The sequence below is a fragment of the Leucoraja erinacea genome, chromosome 15 (genome assembly GCF_028641065.1).
Source record: "Leucoraja erinacea ecotype New England chromosome 15, Leri_hhj_1, whole genome shotgun sequence".
Lineage (NCBI taxonomy): Eukaryota > Metazoa > Chordata > Chondrichthyes > Rajiformes > Rajidae > Leucoraja > Leucoraja erinaceus.
Genome location: NC_073391.1, coordinates 23,048,569 through 23,067,149, shown reverse-complemented (window position 1 = coordinate 23,067,149; position 18,581 = coordinate 23,048,569). Strand labels below are relative to the sequence as shown.

General features: G+C 40.0%; 1 protein-coding gene across 1 annotated transcript in view; it reads right to left on the bottom strand.

Moving 5' to 3' along the window:
• The window catches only part of fhip2a (FHF complex subunit HOOK interacting protein 2), a 63,508-nt gene that overhangs the window by 15,735 nt on the left and 29,192 nt on the right, over nt 1–18,581 (bottom strand). Inside the window, exons 6-11 of the mRNA XM_055646913.1 lie at nt 16,199–16,528; nt 15,475–15,671; nt 7,745–7,859; nt 5,578–5,654; nt 4,993–5,182; nt 188–357 (exon numbers count right to left, since the gene is read on the bottom strand). Coding sequence (XP_055502888.1) covers nt 188–357; nt 4,993–5,182; nt 5,578–5,654; nt 7,745–7,859; nt 15,475–15,671; nt 16,199–16,528 — 1,079 coding nt within the window. The remainder of the gene's footprint in view (nt 1–187; nt 358–4,992; nt 5,183–5,577; nt 5,655–7,744; nt 7,860–15,474; nt 15,672–16,198; nt 16,529–18,581) is intronic.

The following is an 18,581-nucleotide window of genomic DNA, read 5'->3' as shown; positions in this document are numbered from 1 at the left end:
TCAGCTTTTGATATTAGAAACTGACAAGTAAAATATTATGAAGGTATTAAAACTATATATAAAATATGCACAGCATTCTTACGTACATAAATTGACATTCCTTTTCATTAACATTCAATGCATTCAGTAAAAAAGTGACGTAATAATGAAAAATAAATTTGATTTAAAAAAGTAATAATACACTCACACTGCTCCTGCTATTTGCCCATTCTCAACAATATCCTTGTCTTCTTGGCAAGGTGGCTTATTCTCGACATAGTTCCGTTCCACCAAATTCCTTAATACCATATTGTAAATAACATGCTCATTTGGCTTTTGCAATAGATGTTCAAACATTCGCAGTGTCATTATACTGATCTGTAACATACAGTAAATAGTGCAGATTAAATCATGCCTTTACTTTCAATTTAACTAAAAGCAAATTATTTGACTAGCAGATTACAGACATACAAATAAGTGACAAACATTAATAATTCAAAAAAAGTTTAATGAGATATTCAATTAAAATAATTCAATACCAAACTCTGGATAGAAAAGCACAATTGGCTCAAATGTTGATGCATGCTAGTTTCTCTGAAGGTACTCCCAAGGATGTCAACTTTTCACTCCTCATCTGCCTCAATCAATAATGGAATAGATCTTCCACTTTGCAGCAAACTTGCCATGTCACAGAACCAGAATTAGGCCATTCGGCTCAGCGAGTCTGCTCCACCATTCAAACATAGCTGATGTTTTCCCGCTCAACCCCATTCTCCTGCCATCTCCGCATAACCTTTGACGCTAATCAAGAACCTACCAATTTCCGCTTTAAAAATACCCAATGACTTGGCCTCCAAAGCCATCTGTGATAATGAATTACACAGATTCACCATGCTCTGACTAAAGAAATTCCTCCTCACCTTCATTCTTAAGGTATGTCTTTTTATTCTGAGCCTGTGCCCTCTAGTCCTAGATTTTCCCACATTTACCGAGGCCTTTCATTATTCAGTAGATGCCTATTGCACATGGGTACAATCTTCCACTGTGAAGTCACCAGTTCCCTGAAGGGCATAAATGTTTTCCTATTGCAAGTCGCAGATTATGCCCCCAGAATTACTATAAGGGTATCTCTGAGGCCATTTCACCCCAGCCTAGCCTGGTTCCTTCACACTGATGCAGTGATCAAGAACGCACTTCAGCATATTTACTTTCTCATGTATCTGAGAAGATTCAACATGTCCATGAAAATTCTCTCACACTTCTACACATGCAGTTTTGTGAGCATTCTGATGGGACGTATCTCAGCTCGAGTATTGGAACTGCTCTGCTCTTGATTGCCTGAACATATGGTGAGCAGTGAACGCAGACCAGCAAATCCAGCAATATTACGGAAATAAAAAAAAGTGAATTCTTCCTCTAACTGCCCCCTTCAGCCATATTAGACCTATTAACCAGAGAGCTTCACTTTATCACCATGGCTATCTTGAACAGACCCGATGGGAGAAACCTCTCCATGTCCCTACAAACTCTCTCCATCAAATTAAAATCGTGTCTCTCTTTCCCAGTTCTAAAGAAATGTCTTCAACCTGAAACACTGATTCTATTTTCAGAACAGGTGCTGTCTGACCTGCTAGGTGTTTCCAGTAATTGGTACTGCTATTTTAAATGTAATCTAGCCAGCTGTGCTTTGCAAGCTACAAGAAGTCAGTTGCCAATGGCAGGCAAGGACAGGTGGTCCCAAAATGGTAAGCACCTTGCATTGCACTTACTTTTTGGATCCACTCATGTGCTAAAGCTTCAATTCTGATCTTTCCAATCTCCCCTGCCCCAATACCCTCCTCCAGCTGCACGCTATACTCTCTGGTAGTTATTCCAGGTGGCTAATACCAGAAAAAAGAGATCAGAAATAATCTTCCTGAAGACCCCGCTCAAAATTGCTCACCCCTCCCCACTGCAACTGTTTGCACCCTCACATCCAGCAATGAATTAAATGTCAATGAAATTACATTCACAAAGCAAACTAACCCCACCTAGTGGCTGGAAACAATGATTCAATATGTGACAAGGAGGCATGAACAACTGCTTACAATTAAATTATTAAAATGCAGGTTTCAGATTCTAACTAGGCATGTATATATGTTATTCAAGATTTCATAGAACTGGTCTCTCCATAAAGAGACTTTAATCTATTTTCATGAAATACTTGCAGCAAGTACCGACACACAATCCTCAAAGCATTTGAAAATATATATTTCCTTTGTTTGAATTATTTACACTTGAACCCTGAAGACTTCGGTTCACTTTAAAACACCACATTGCAGTTGTAGTAGTATTTCTTAGGGGAAGGAAATTCTGTTACTTTTAACATAGGTACAAGGAGGGAGGAGGGATCTGGATCTGTCCAATTTCATCCAGAAGTACTATCTGTGCCCAATAATCCGACTGAGTTAAATTGCAAGAACAGAACGAACGGAATGATATTGGATTGGATCCGCTCTCAATGAAAATTCTTTTGTTAGTCCTTGCGGGTAATCTCCTTTGCCCTTCAGATTTGCCAATCAGCTCCCCTGCTGTTTCTCCTCCCTTCAACACTTTCACTTCACTTCTTTGATGTTACCGGCTACTCCTCCTTTTCCCAGGAACTTTCTGGTGAGTCCCCACCCAGGATCCAAGGTGGCCCTACATAGAATCCCATCTGATCAGTCTGAAGAAGGGTTTTCGGATCCGAAACGTTGCCTATTTCCTTCGCTCCATAGATGCTGCTGCACCCGCTGAGTTTTATCTGCCACATTAATTCTCCAGCTTTTTGTGTGTACCCTGTGGATTCTACTCCGCTGCTCAAGCAATGAAAGGATTTGTTCTTTTGGAAAAAGTAATGCTGAAAGGCATTACAGTGAAACTCGGGTAATCTGGTTTGCCAGGACTTGGTGTCAGATTTGCCAATTTTCCAAACTATTATTCATTATTTCTACTAATGCTTCAACACTTTCACTTCACCTTCTTTGATGTTACACAATATGATTATATTTTAAAGTGAATCATGTAAGTTAAAATAAAGCACAGGAACTGGGGTTGTGGTGAGTGGGAAGGAAGTGCAGGATCCAAGGTGGCAGGAGGTGGAAAGAGAGTCTAAAATAAAAACATAGAATCCTGGAAATGCTCAGCAGATTAGAGCACATCTGTGCGATGATACATAGTTAATATATCGGATCTAGGAAGGAGAGAAATGAAGCTTGTTGAGTTGTAGGGAAAGTGTTCCCAATGTAGTTTCTTCTACATTGTAGAAACCAACACTGATTGCTTGGTGGAACATCTGCGTGCGATCCACAAAGGTGATCCTGAGCTTCCTATTATCTGCCACATTAATTCTCCAATCAACTCCTACACTGACATTTGTGAATCACCATGTTCTGTGACAAAGAGGCCAAATTCAAGCTTGAGGAACAGCATCACATTTTCAATCTGGGCATGCTGGAGGTTTCTGGTATTAAAAGGACACCATCTTCAGACTGATTATAGGGGTGGAAGAAGGTGTAAAAAATGAGGTGGAACAAAGCGTGGCAGGTGATAGGTCAACACAGGCGTGGGGGATTATTTGACAGGCAGATGGTTGGAGCAAAGGCCAGAGATAAGAACAATTGGAATGAGAGTTCAATATCTCCCCCATCTCTTTTGAAGATAGTTGTGGATTGTAAAGCCATGGGTTTGAAGAGTTGTGGATTGTAAAGCCATGGGGAGAAAGTCACAGGGGGGGGGGGGAGAGATAGGTGGGTGTCCAGTGAGGTTCCAGGAGAGGGAAGGGGGGGGGGAGATAAAAGAAAAGGGGGGGGGGGGGGGATTAGTTAAAGGCTATCCAAAATTGGAGAATTTCATGTTCATACCGATGGGTTGAAAACCACCCAGACGGAACATGATGAGCTGTTCTTTTGCTCTGCACGTGGTCTCACTCTAGCAATGGAGGCGGTCCAGGGCATTATTGTCACATGTACATGATGCAATAAAAAATGTTGTTTGCATGCTATTTAGTCAAACACAATATATATATATAAGTATAATCAAATAATATTATACACGTTCAATCAAGTTCCCGATCCGAAGGGCCACCCATTCTTTCTCTGCAGAGATGCTTTCTGACTCGCTGAGTTACTCCAACACTTTGAGTCTATCTTTGGTATAAACCAGCATCTGTAGTTCCTTGTTTCTACATACACGTCCAACAGGTGATGCGAAGAGAAATATACCAGCGTGCAGAATATAGCGTTACACTATTATAGCATTACAGTTATAAAGAAGGTGTGAATAAAACAAAAGGTACAAGGGCTGCAATGAGAAAGTTGGGAGATTGGGACTACTCAAGATTGAATTCTACAACTTTCGCTAACTTGATCTCTCTATCTGTATTACTTCTTTACCTGTGACCTTGGCTCATCTTATCTAGTTGTTCTTCCCTGAAAGAGATGGACATGCCCAGCCCGACCTGTCAGGCATGCCTTCATGCTTTGCATTTTGCAACTCCTACATTCTTTTGTGTGTTCTCACTCTCTAACTGCTCCCATTCACTCAATAACCAGATAACTTTATTTACAGCTTACATGGTCAACCTGGTTTTACCCTGGAGGAGACATTTGCCTTAATGTTCCCTGCAGCTTCGCAATCTTTTCTTTCCTTCCCATTCTGACGAAGGGTCTTTGAGCAGAAATGTTAACTCTGTTTCAAATCATACAGATGTGGCCTGACTGATGGAGTATTAGCAATTTCCTGTTTTTATTTTAGATTTCCACCTGCAGTTTTTCACCATTTTTCATTGATGGATGAGCAGGGAGCACAGAACTGGGGCCCATGTGATTGGGAAGGGAGCACCAGAAACATTACCTGCTGAGCCCGATGGCAAATGAATGGATTTCCAGATAATTGAGTAATAGATTATTAAAGTTTTATTGTGTGAAGAAATATAGGAAACATCGATTGAAATAAATCTCTATTAGTGTCAATTTTGAAGTCATGAATATTCACCTCATCTGACAGATGGTCACAATGTTCTATAAGCCGGTACCGCAGCTGATGTTTATTGTGTCCAGGTGTTTCAGGCTGTCTCCATTCACCTAACAAGAAGAAAACGAACTCTTGTAGCATTGCATTTGACGTGATCTGACGGATGATGCGATTAAGTAGTGATATTGAGGTCAGAATGCCAATCTCTGATCTATAAGCACAAGTAAAAGAAAGTTTAGACATAATTACTGGAGTATAAAGAGGCAAAACAAATGGTCATATACACCTTGAGGGTAGGGTTTCCTGGCTCATTTATACAAATATACTCTGGATAGAGTGAAATAAAAGCTCTAAAATCACAGCTACAGAATTGCACCTTGACTACACGGACAGAGCGTCCATGCTCTCTCACTGGAATGCGATCTGTTACTTATCAAGAGTGAGAAGAACAAGATCTCATTCCCAGTCCTTCCCAATCAGTTCAATATATCTATGGTGGCAAATAGGCTAAAAATGACAGAAAAGCACTGAAAACACTCTTCCACACTGGTTTTCTCCTTTGTCTTAGAAAGCAGGGAAATGAAGGCAAGAAATTAAGCTACTTACGTCTGAAGCAATTGAGGTTCCATAACTGGGACAAAAAATCTCTCTCGAATAGCCCTAGCCAAGGCTGCTGCAGTGAGCTGTAAAATGAAGAGCAGCATAGTTATAGAGCTGATGGTTATTTACACCCCATATCACAAACTATTCTAATTTAATGGCACAATCCATGATACTTGAGATAAAGAACACTTATACAAGAAAAGGGACAAAGTTGTCCCAGTTGAATTACTTTTGGCCTAGTTAAATTACTTTTTTCTTTGCAATTTAAATTATCCAAATATAATTTTAAATATCTCTGCACAACATTTTAGAACAAACATTTATCATTCTTCGCAGTGTTAAGTCATTCTGAATGCATGTGTAAGCATTTTCTCAACATTAATTTCCTTTATTCTTACCTCTCGGCTTACTTTAAAAGTCCCAGTTTACCTTAGGGACATTATTTAATGAGGAATATATTTTTCATCTGTACCAGCTGAAATTCTTTCAAACTTCTTGCAAGAATCATGCACTACATTCAAGATCAACTTTTTTTCTCTCTCAGTCTGTGTATTTGTCCAACTATTCAAGCTATATCCTGGGAACTTCCATCACCTCCTTAATCAACACACCCTTAAGGAAACAATGTGTTTAAGAAGGAACTGCAGATGCTGGAAAAATCAAAGGTAGACAAAGATGCAGGAGAAACTCAGCGGGTGAGGCAACATCTATGGAGCGATGGAATGGGTGATGTTTCGGGTCAAGACCCTTCTTCAGTATCAACCCGAAACGTCACCTATTCCATCACTCCATAGATGTTGCCTCTCCCACTGAGTTTCTCCAGTATTTTTGTCAACCTTAAGGAAACAATTGTCATTTGGAATTCAAATGCACGTACGTTCTTCTGCATTGATTTTTAAACAGCTTTTCATTTTAACTGGTTCAGAAAGAAAATGTTGGAAACATTCAGCAGTTCAAACAACATTTGGATAATGAGAAATAAAGGAAACTTTTCACGTCAAAGGCCCTTCAATAGAACTGGGGGGAGACAAAGAGGAAAAACTAGTTGAACTTAAAACTGTCGACAGAGTGGAGTGCGGGGCCAATTGCACAAAGAAAATATTTACAAAGTGGAATTTGTCTGTATCAGAATGGCGTCCGACAGCACAGCCCGACGACATTGGCATATCCTACCTTCTGCATTTTACAAAGCAGCTTGCTTTCTCTCCTTCTCCCAGACCTGATAAGGGATCTTTCACATGAAATGTTAACCATTTCTCTTCCCAAAGATATTGCCTGACCTGCTGGATGCTTTTATTATTTTCTGTTTTTACTTCAGATTGTTGCATCTCCAGTTATTATCTATTTCAGAAATATTTTCAATATTCTTTGCTATTTGTGAATGTTCTGCAGAAGTCATCTGGTAAAATTGTGTTATACAGTATTTTAGAATGAATTTGTATTGCACCATCTAACACAATGTAATTTTTGTTGCTATAATGAACATGTTAATGTGACCACAAGATTTTAAAAGTCTGAAATAGTTGGGTAGTGGGAATTAAGCTCAGTATCTTTTCTACTACATTCATTTGCCCGCGTTTCTTAACACAAGGGTATGAACATTGAGGTTTTCAATATTAGATCATCTACATTCCCTGGGCTCTATTCTCTCTCCATCTGATCTGTCCAGGTTCTCCACTTCACCACCAGTTCCATCTCCCTGTCACATACACACAATATTATCTGGATCTCCTTTTTCCTTCCTTACATTCAGATTCAGGCATCTGCAGCCTCTTATGTCTCCACTTATCTTCCAACCTGTCTCTACTCCCACCCGCCCCTCCTCCCACGGCTTCCTCTTCCCCCCCCTCTTTCCTTGACTTTACCTGTCACCCAGTACCTGCTGTCTCCCAACCCCTCCTCGCTCCATCCCCCCAAGTCCCGACTTCATCTGGTTCCACCTATCACCTGCCAGCCCTTGCTTCAGCCATAACAATCACCTCTTTATACAATTCCAATGATTGCCCTCAAAGCAATGATTCGTATAAAATATATACTATATACAAATAATATGAGGCAATTTAATAAAAAAATATCCATCCATAAAAACAATCTAACTTCAATCATTTGGAACATTGAGGGGAAAAACAATGACAAAAAACTTTACAACTTTTTGTATTGCTGTTCATACCTTGTGGGCTTCCTTAATCAGCTGGTCACAGTAATCAAACCAAGACAGGAAAGAGATGAGGGCACGCTTTCCTGGGAAAGCTGTGGTATCTTCTTTATGGCTATAAGAATCTAAACTGTAATACAAAAAGTAAAAAACAAAAGCTGATTGGTATGAATTATTTGCAAAGATTTTGAGCTTTTTAAACATTTGAAGGAAGGCATCTTGTCATGCTATAAATCTACAAGTTAGATTCCAAATGCAAAGCATAACAGCAAAGATGTTCAAAATTGGAAATTAAATCAAATAGCTGGAAAGGCCTCGCAAGTCTGACAGTATAAGCAGAGGGAATCAGAGACAATATTTGAGTATGATCCACAGATGCCAACAGACTCCTGTTTAGTTTAGAGATACAGCGCAGAAACAGGCCCTTCTGCCCACTAAGACCAAAGCCAATTAACTGACAAACGTGCACAACATTGGAGTGTGGGAGGAAACCAGGGTGACCAAAGAAAACGCACACTGTTTTAGGGAGAACGTGCAAACTCTGTCCAGACATCACCTGCAGTCAGGATTGAATCCAGGTCTCTGGCGCTGTAAAGCAACAACTCTCCTGCTGCACTATCATGCTGGCCCACGTTAACTGATTATTAAAATGGAAATTACTATATGTATTACAATCAAGTTACAGTACTGAATTACTGAATGATTTTTTGTTGAAATGCTACCTTACAACAATATTTAAAAATTTAAAAATGTTTAAGTTTGAAATGTCAAACTTAATGATCACCAAAATGCTCAAGTTGCTGTGAGATCAGAAAAGCTGCCATAAACTGCAATTTCTTTCTTTTCATTAATTTCATTATGTACTGAAAGTGGGCAATGCAATTTCCTGAATCACTATCCATCAAGTTTAAACTGCTGATAGCCAAAACGTAAGTAAAATATTATTTTTTGTACAACTGAAAAAGTATGTTTGCAGCACAAAATACTGAATTGCCCTTTCAAGCACTTACTGGTCACTCCATACAAAGGCTCTTTCAGCGCAAAGATTCTCTTAACATGTGACACCAGATATTTTCAAAGCTTCTTATCAATGTACAGATATGACCCTGTTCATCCCAGACGTTTCCCCAAGGACAACAGAGATGAAAACTACCATCCATTTAAAGCATAAGTATTTTTAAAGTGGAACTTGATAGATTTTTGAATAGTAAGAACAAAGGTTACGGGGAGAAGGCAGGGGAATGGGGTTGAGGGGAAAAATAGATCAGCCATGATTGAATGATGGAGTAGATTCAATTCTAATGGCCTAATTCTGCTCCCATGTATTATGGTCTGATGAATACTCTGGTGTACATGCATCCCATATACCTGTACTAACTCCTCCAGGTGACGGAGGCTTGGCAAGATTTATTCCCTAACAATCCCTCTTTCCCAAAAATAAACATTTAAAAAATACTGTTCAACGTCATTGCCATTCAATTAATTCTTCAATTCAATGTCTTCCAAAATCTCCATATCCACAAACGTTAAATATATAATGGTAGCTCAGAAGCTTGTGGATAAATCACAAAGAATGACTTCAATGGTACGAGCAAGAGCACTAGGTCAGATAAGAAAAATGACCATGCTGAAATACAAAATGGGACTGTTATGCCGCTTTAAAGGTGGCTAATGTCATGAGAAAGCAAAGAATGGATTGTAATATAAAGTTGACAATGCAGTCTGTCAGATTGTTGAAGGAGAACCAGCAGTTATTAAAGGTTCATCCTAGAATAGCAAGGATAAGAATTCAATAAAGCATTGAACTGCAGACCAGAATTTATAGCCAGCTTCAGACACAGGAAATAAATGTCATGGTCCACCCTCAATCAATGTATAGGAAGATTGAAATGCAGCATACAATCCACTGTGGCACTAAATATATAACTAATCCACTGAACAGAAATTTGGTTCAACTTGCAGCCAAAAACAATTTTAACTTCAAATTCTCTCACATTTATTAAAGATTGATGTTTCAGATAAATGTAAAATCCTCGTAATTCGTTTTTACTCACTTCATATTACTCACCGAACCAGAAGCAGAGTGCCTACAGTATATGATTATGACAACATTCTAGTTAAGAGTCAGAGGCATACAGCATGGATGTCCTTCAGCGCATCTTGTGCACACCTACCAAGATGGGTCCTCAACACTAGTCTCATCTGCTTACGTTTGGCCCATATCTTTCTTAACCTTTCTTCTCCACGTGCACGTCCAAATGTCTTATAAATGTTGTGATACTATTTCCTCTGGCAGCTTGTTCCATATACCCAACAACCCTTTATATGAAAAAGTTCCCCCCCCCACTCAAGTTCCTGTTGTCTTTCCCCTGTCACCTAAACCAAAGTTCTCTGGTTCATGATTCCTCTACTCTGGGTAAAAGGCTTACCTCATCTATTAGGCCATTCAGCTTATCGAGTCTACTCTGCAATTCAATCATGGTTGATCTATCGTTCCCTCTCAACTCTCTTCTCATGCCTTATCCCCATAACCTTTGACACTGTTACCAAACTAGAACCTGTCAATCTCCGCCTTAAAAATACCCAAACGCTTTGCCTCCACACCGCCAGTGTCAATGAATTCCACTGATTCATCAACCTCTCACTAGAGAAATTCCTCCTCATCTGCTTTCTAAAGTTGAGTCATCAAACGCCCATCATATGTTAACTCAATCATCCCTGGGATGCAGCTGTCTTGTAGCTGCTCCGAGACATCCTGGGCACAATCATCAGGGAGGCAACACACCAACCTGGAGTCTCAATTGCCACCACAGAATCTCTTGTCCATGCCCCCCTAACTCACGAGTCTCTGAGCACTATGGCTCTACCTGACATTACCCTTCCCTGCTGTGCCTTTGATCCAGGCACGATGCCACAGCCCTGCCTGATACTGCTGCTCCATGTACAGTGCCCTCCATAAAGATCCATCATTTATTTATTTGCCTCTGTACTCCACAATTTGAGATTTGTAATAGAAAAAAAATCACATGTGGTTAAAGTGTACATTTTATTAAAGGGTATATTTACACATTGTAGAAATTACAGTTGTGTTCATACATAGTCCCCCCATTTCAGGGCACCATAATGTTTGGGAGACATGGTTTCACAGGCATTTGTAATTGCTCAGGTCTGTTTAATTGCCTCCTTAATGCAGGCATAAGAGAGCTCTCAGCACCTAATCTTTCCTCCAGTCTTTCCATCACGTTTGGAAACTTTTATTGTTGTTTATCAACATGAGGACCAAAGTTGTGCCAATGAAAGTCAAAGAGCCATTATGAGACTGGGAAACAAGAATACAACTGTTAGAGACATCAATCAAACCTTAGGCTTCCCAAAATCAACTGTTTGGAACATCATTAAGAAGAAAGAGAGCACTGGTGAGCTTACTAATCGCAAAAGGACTGGCAGGCCAAGGAAGACCTCCACAGCTGATGACAGAAGAATTCTCTCTATAATAAAGAAAAATCCTCAAACACCTGTCCGACAGATCAGAAACACGCTTCAGGAGTCCGGTGTGGATTTGTCAATGACCACTGGCCGCAGACTTCATGAACAGAAATACAGATGCTATTGCAAGATGCAAACCACTGGTTAGCCACAAAAATAGGATGGCCAGGTTACAGTTTGCCAAGAAGGACTTAAAAGAGCAATCACAATTCTGGGAAAAGGTCTTGTGGACAGATGAGACAAATATTAACTTATATCAGAGTGATGGCAAAAGCAAATTATGGAGGAGAGAAGGAACTGCCCAAGATCCAAAGCATACCACCTCATCTGTGAAACGGTGGTGAGGGTGTTATGGTCTGGGCATGCATGGCTGCTGAAGGTATTGGCTCACTTATCTTCATTGATGATACAACTGCTGATGGTAGTAGCATAATGAATTCTGAAGTGTATAGACACACCCTATCTGTTCAAGTTCAAACAAATGCCTCAAAACACATTGGCTGGCGGTTCATTTTACAGCAAGACAATGATCCCAAACATACTGTTAAAGCAACAAAGGAGTTTTTCAAAGCTAAAAAATGGTCAATTCTTGAGTGACCAAGTCAATCACCTGATCTGAACCAAATTGAGCATGCCTTTTATATGCTGAAGAGAAAACTGAAGGGGACTAGCCCCCCAAACAAGCATAAGCTAAAGATGGCTGCAATACAGAGCATCACCAGAGAAGACACCCAGCAACTGGTGATGTCCATGAATCGCAGACTTCAAGCAGTCATTGCATGCAAAGGATATGCACCAAAATACTAAACATGACTACTTTCATTTACATGACATTGCTGTGTCCCAAACATTATGGTGCCCTGTAATTTCTACATGGTGAAACCAAAATGTATAAAAATGGCCTTTATTAAAATCTGACCACGTGCACTTTAACCACATGTGATTTTTTTTTCTATTGCAAATCTTAAATTGTGGAGTACAGAGGGAAATAAATAAATGATGGGTCTTTGTCCCAAACATTATGGAGGGAACTTATTTTATTTTATTTATTTTATTTATTTATGGGCACCTTTCAAGAGTCTCAAGGACACCTTACAAGAATTTAGCAGGTAGAGGAAAAACATGTAAGGGGAATGAAAAAAATAGTAGAGACATGACTAGTACACAAAGTAAATACAGAATTCAATACAAAACACAGTACGAGGCAATTAATGCACAGATGAAAAGGGACGGCACATGGGGCTAAGGATAGGCAGAGGTGAAGAGATGGAAGATGGTGAGGGACACGGAATTGCAGATCAGTTGGGGGAGTTCCAGAGCCTGGGAGCCGAGGATGGGGAAGTGTTGGTGATAAAGTAACCACATGCAACTAATACACATTGCACATCAGAATTTTGTAAGAGACTATTCAGCAATTTAAAGTTTTAAAGCAGTTTTTTTTTTAAACCTAAAGCTTCTCCTGACAATTACATTATTTCTCCAATTCAGTTTTGGAACAAAACTGGATCAGACAGGAAGAGAAAACTATTCTCAACCATAACCAATATGATTTAAAAGTGATGCAAGTATACATGTCAGTTTTCATTTAGTTTAATTTTGATGTTTTCTCTGCAGTCATTTATAATGAAGTTGAAGGAAAAATTGATACTTAACAATCACACACCTTCCTAAATTCAAGTTTGTAACATCAACACACACATTTAAAACAGTCCGATCATCTGACCAGTAGCTGCAGTATTGAGTCAGATAGAAAATCTCCACTTGGATCACAAGGTTCTTCTGTCAAGGAGAACAATTGAATAGCTGTCTGCACCACGCAAACAAAAAGGCAAATTGTGGGAGAAGGGGGGCGGCAGCCATATGTTCCAAGTGTTTAATGGACTTCAGTGAACTTAAAGCAAAAAAGACAACTGCTGGAGAAAATGTGCCTGGAGTATTTGTAATGTTAGATTTTCTATCACTCTCTTTCCTCTTAAAACCTGCTATCTCCAGCTACCTTCACCACAATCGCACCATATGCAGGATGTTAGACCCTAAACATCAACAATTTTAGGGTTGGACAGGCTAGATGCAGGAAGATTGTTCCCGATGTTGGGGAAGTCCAGGACAAGGGGTCACAGTTTAAGGATAAAGGGGAAATCCTTTAGGACCGAGATGAGTAAAACATTTTTCACACAGAGAGTGGTGAATCTCTGGAACTCTCTGCCACAGGAAGTAGTTGAGGCCAGTTCATTGGCTATATTTAAGAGGGAGTTAGATGTGGCCCTTGTGGCTAAAGGGATCAGGGGGTATGGAGAGAAGACAGGTACAGGATACCGAGTTGGATGATCAGCCATGATCATATTGAATGGCGGTGCAGGCTCGAAGGGCCGAATGGCCTACTCCTGCATCTATTTTCTATGTTTCTAATTCCTTCCCGACCCCACAGATGATACTCAACCTGCTAAATTCCTCCAGCAACATACTATCTGCTGGAGGAACTCAGCGAGTCCAATATCTGTGAGGCAATATCAATATCTGTGAGATTGGTGGAGTAAGGAGGGATGAAGAGTGATGAACAGCATGGTATGGAAAGGGGAGAGGTGAAGTTGGGAGACAGGGACAGGTGAATGATACTTGGAGGCAGACAGAAAAAGGCAGAAGGAGCAGAGTGTGTGATAAACAGGGATATAAAAGTTGCCAGTGTTTGAATCTAATGTTTTCATTTTTCCTCTGTTCTTTCTCTCTGACAGATTAGCTGCAATTAAGCCCTCAACATCAGCTCCTAGCGTTTCTTGGCCCCCACTCTATCAGACATTCCTTTAGTACTTCTCCCCCTTCTCTCCAATTTAAAATATGCCTCTTTTCTTAATTCTTCTTGTTCTTGTGAAAAGCCATTAACTTGAAACCTTAATATTGTGTCTTACTTCATTAATTTAGCCAGACATGCTGAGTATTTCCAGAATTTTGTTTTCATTTCAAATTTTATAAATCACTGTTTTTCGCCTCCCAAATAGATCCTTGAATCTTGATCAACGTTGTCTTTCAAATGATGGGAAAATTTTTAGGGCAAAAGTCCACAATGATTAAATCTTCCCACTGGGATAGGGGCTGGAGTGGCAGTGTGATCTTGGGTATTGTTTTGGCTGGGTATGGATATATCCGATTCGGAGCAGATTTGCAAATTTGTGAATGTGAAGTAATATACTATGAACACATCTGACAGAACATTTGCAATTTTAGTTCGCAAGGTAATGTGAAAGTATTCACACAAAAAACATGTTGAAATTCTAATTGCGGCAAGTAATAAATTTCCTAATTTCTCAAATATTTACAAACATGAGATGATTTTGAATGCTGTAGGTTGTCAGTGCCAGCTACATGATAATCATATTGATACATGCTACTTTTGATCATAATGACAACAGAACCACTGATAAACTGGAAGAACAGCTCACTTTGTCTTAAAATAGTCATCAAGCAATACAGCATGGAAACAGGCCTTTCAGCCCACCTTGTCCATGTCCACGAAGTTAGCAGGTAGACAAAAGTGCTGGAGAAATTCAGTGGAGTCAGCAGAATCTATGGAGCGAAGGAAATAGGCAACGTTTCGGGCCAAAACTCTTCTTCAGACTGATGCTGCTGCACCCGCTGAGTTTCTCCACCACAAAGTTAGCATATTAGACTAATTTCATGTAACTGCATGTGGCCCCACAGCCTTTTAAATCCTTCCCATTCATTCTTCTGTTCAAATGTCTTTTAAAAATCTCAATTGTATTCCTTTGGCAGCTTATTCCAGATAAGGACTATCCCGAGTAAAAGGTTTGCCCGAGATTCCGCTAAAATATCACTCCTCCCAGCATGCTAATTCCCTCTAGTTCTAGACTCCTCTATCCTGAAAAAAAAACTGTGAGCATTCACTTCATCCAAGCCCCTCGTGATTCTGGACACCTCAATAAGATCAGCCCTCAGCCTCCGACTCTCCAAAGTAAATGTTTCAGCCCATCCAACCTCTCCCTATAACTTATTCTTATTTTGAATTTCTTATTCACCCTTTCCAACTTAATGAAAACTATAATGACCTATGTAACTGTTACCTCCTTAGAACTGCAGCAGAGGGTTGAATATTTCAAGAAATATAGGTATGGTTTCCAATGAAAAATCAGAAAACAGCTTTTAAGCATAATTATCACAAGAAACTACAGTGCATTATTTTTACACAAACTACTGCAAGAGAACCACGTAGAAAAATAACGTAGGAGTTACTCTGTTCTACTTACCCCCAGTTGACAGACTCCAAAGATTCAATGTCCATGGGGTCTATCGACTGTGGCAATGCTCTATATAGCGTGCCCAATCTTTCTGTTAGCAGTTGGCAGAGAGAAGTATTCTCAGTCAGGCACTTCGCAGCTGCTGGCTCTGGCAAACTAACCAGCAGCATTAAACCCTCAGAGGCTTTAACAACAATTCGACCATCCTGAAATGCAAATAGGGAACAGCTAGTTTTTGTGTTGCTGTAGGAATATAGCTCACGTTATAATGAATTCAAGTTTTACTGAACTGCATCAATTAATCGTTCTGCAAAAAAAACTATTCTTGTATCAATCTGCTTTTAACATTGTAACATTGTTATTCAATTGCTGCGTATTCTTTTGCAACACAAATATAATGCCAATAAGTAGCAGGTTTATTGTAGCGTCGATGATACAAGTCGTTATCAGCAGATTTTCTAGAAGAGTTTGTGGGTCGTGACTGCTCTTAAATGCAATGGACCAGAGTTCTTCATTTAGAAAATCTAAAGATCCAAGTGTTACCATTGCTACTGTTTGACTCAATCCATATTAAACACATTTTTCATCTTTTTTTACCTATAATTCTAAGACCTGCTCTTATGAGATATTTCTCTCACCTTGAACAGCATGAATATCTGATCCCGATCAAATCAGGAGAATTATACAATTATAAATGAAATTGGTCTGTAAAGGTGTTACAAAGTATACCTACCGGACTGTTACTCAGATTTAACAATGAGTTCACCAAGTTGTAATCATGGTTTTGACAGTGATCAGTTGCAGCAATTTTCTGTGGAGAGAGGACCATCTCATTAAACGAGGAAGACAGATCAGTACTCTGCTGGGATGATCCACTACTGCTGTCCAAAGGGCTGGTTGCAGCTCCACAGGTAGCACTGCAAAGTCCTGTGCTGGCCTCATCTTCAGGAGATTTGGCCTGTTCTGTCTCTGATGAGGAGGTTGCATTCACGACTGTTTTGTTTGGAGCATCTACCACTGTTTGCCGTCGGTTGGTAATCCCTGCGTTTCTTTGAGATTTGTTCTGGAAGCGGAAAATATTTAGTTATATAATAGAGTAAATTGAAGGAAATTAAAAGACACTGATTTGTTGATTTTAATTTGGGCACATTGAAAACAAGATGACAGTATGTGGATTTATTATCGCAGCAGAGAATTACACATTGCATCTGTATCCATTGACCACATTGATGGGATGAGATTTGAAAAGGTGGTGCTTGGCTTCTGGTGCTTTTTATTAATCTGCATTCCAAATCCAATTCCATTCTCTAATCAGTAAGTATTTCCAGATTCACTATTGATATTGACAATAAAGCATTCTGATTCTGATTCTGATATTGCTCACAACTTCAGCTACCAAAAACCCCAAATCTGTGATTTTGGCCATCAAAACCTCTACATCTTTAGAATGTAGTTCTTTGACCAAACTTTGCTTCCTTGAATGGTTTAGTGTAATTTTTTTTAATGAAATTTCTATGAAAAGCCTTAAGGGGAATTCTCATGCTAAAATTTGCTTTGCTGGTCACCACAACCGCTTCTTGCACTCACAAACTTCACAATCTATCACAGATTTAGCAGAAAAACTTCTCCTAAATCTCCCATTGGATTTATTAGTGGTCGCAGTTGATCTTAACATAGAAACATAGAAATTAGGTGCAGGAGTAGGCCATTCGGCCCTTCGAGCCTGCACCGCCATTCAATATGATCATGGCTGATCATCCAACTCAGTATCCCGTACCTGCCTTCTCTCCATACCCCTGATCCCCTTAGCCACAAGGGCCACATCTAACTCCCTCTTAAATATAGCCAATGAACTGGCCTCAACTACCCTTTGTGGCAGAGAGTTCCAGAGATTCACCACTCTCTGCGTGAAAAAAGTTCTTCTCATCTCAGTTTTAAAGGATTTCCCCTTTATCCTTAAGCTGTGACCCCTTGTCCTGGACTTCCCTAACATCGGGAACAATCTTCCTGATCTAGCCTGTCCAACCCCTTAAGAATTTTGTAAGTTTCTATAAGATCCCCTCTCAATCTTCTAAATTCTAGAGAGTATAAACCAAGTCTATCCAGTCTTTCTTCATAAGACAGTCCTGACATCCCAGGAATCAGTCTGGTGAATCGTCTCTGCACTCCCTCTATGGCAATAATGTCCTTCCTCACATTTGGAGACCAAAACTGTACGCAATACTCCAGGTGTGGTCTCACCAAGACCCTGTACAACTGCAGTAGAACCTCTCTGCTCCTATACTCAAATCCTTTTGCAATGAAAGCTAACATACCATTCGCTTTCTTTACTGCCTGCTGCACTTGCATGCCTACCTTCAATGACTGGTGTACCATGACACCCAGGTCTCGCTGCATCTCCCCCTTTCCCAATCGGCCACCATTTAGATAATAGTCTGCTTTCCTGTTTTTGCCACCAAAATGGATAACCTCACATTTATCCACATTATACTGCATCTGCCAAACATTTGCCCACTCACCCAGCCTATCCAAGTCACCCTGCAGTCTCCTAGTATCCTCCTCACAGCTAACACTGCCCCCCAGCTTAGTGTCATCCGCAAACTTGGAGATATTGCCTTCAATTCCCTCATCCAGATCATTAATATATATTGTAAATAGCTGGGGTCCCAGTACTGAGCCTTGGGGTACCCCACTAGTCACTGCCTGCCATTGTGAAAAGGACCCGTTTACTCCTACTCTTTGCTTCCTGTTTGCCAGCCAGTTCTCTATCCACATCAATACTGAACCCCCAATGCCTTGTGCTTTAAGTTTGTATACTAATTTCTTATGTGGGACCTTGTCGAAAGCCTTCTGGAAGTCCAGATACACCACATCCACTGGTTCTCCCCTATCCACGCTACTAGTTACATCCTCGAAAACTTCTATAAGATTCGTCAGACATGATTTACCTTTCGTAAATCCATGCTGACTTTGTCCAATGATTTCACCACTTTCCAAATGTGCTGCTATCCCATCTTTAATAACTGACTCTAGCAGTTTCCCCACTACCGATGTTAGACTAACTGGTCTGTAATTCCCCATTTTCTCTCTCCCTCCCTTCTTAAAAAGTGGGGTTA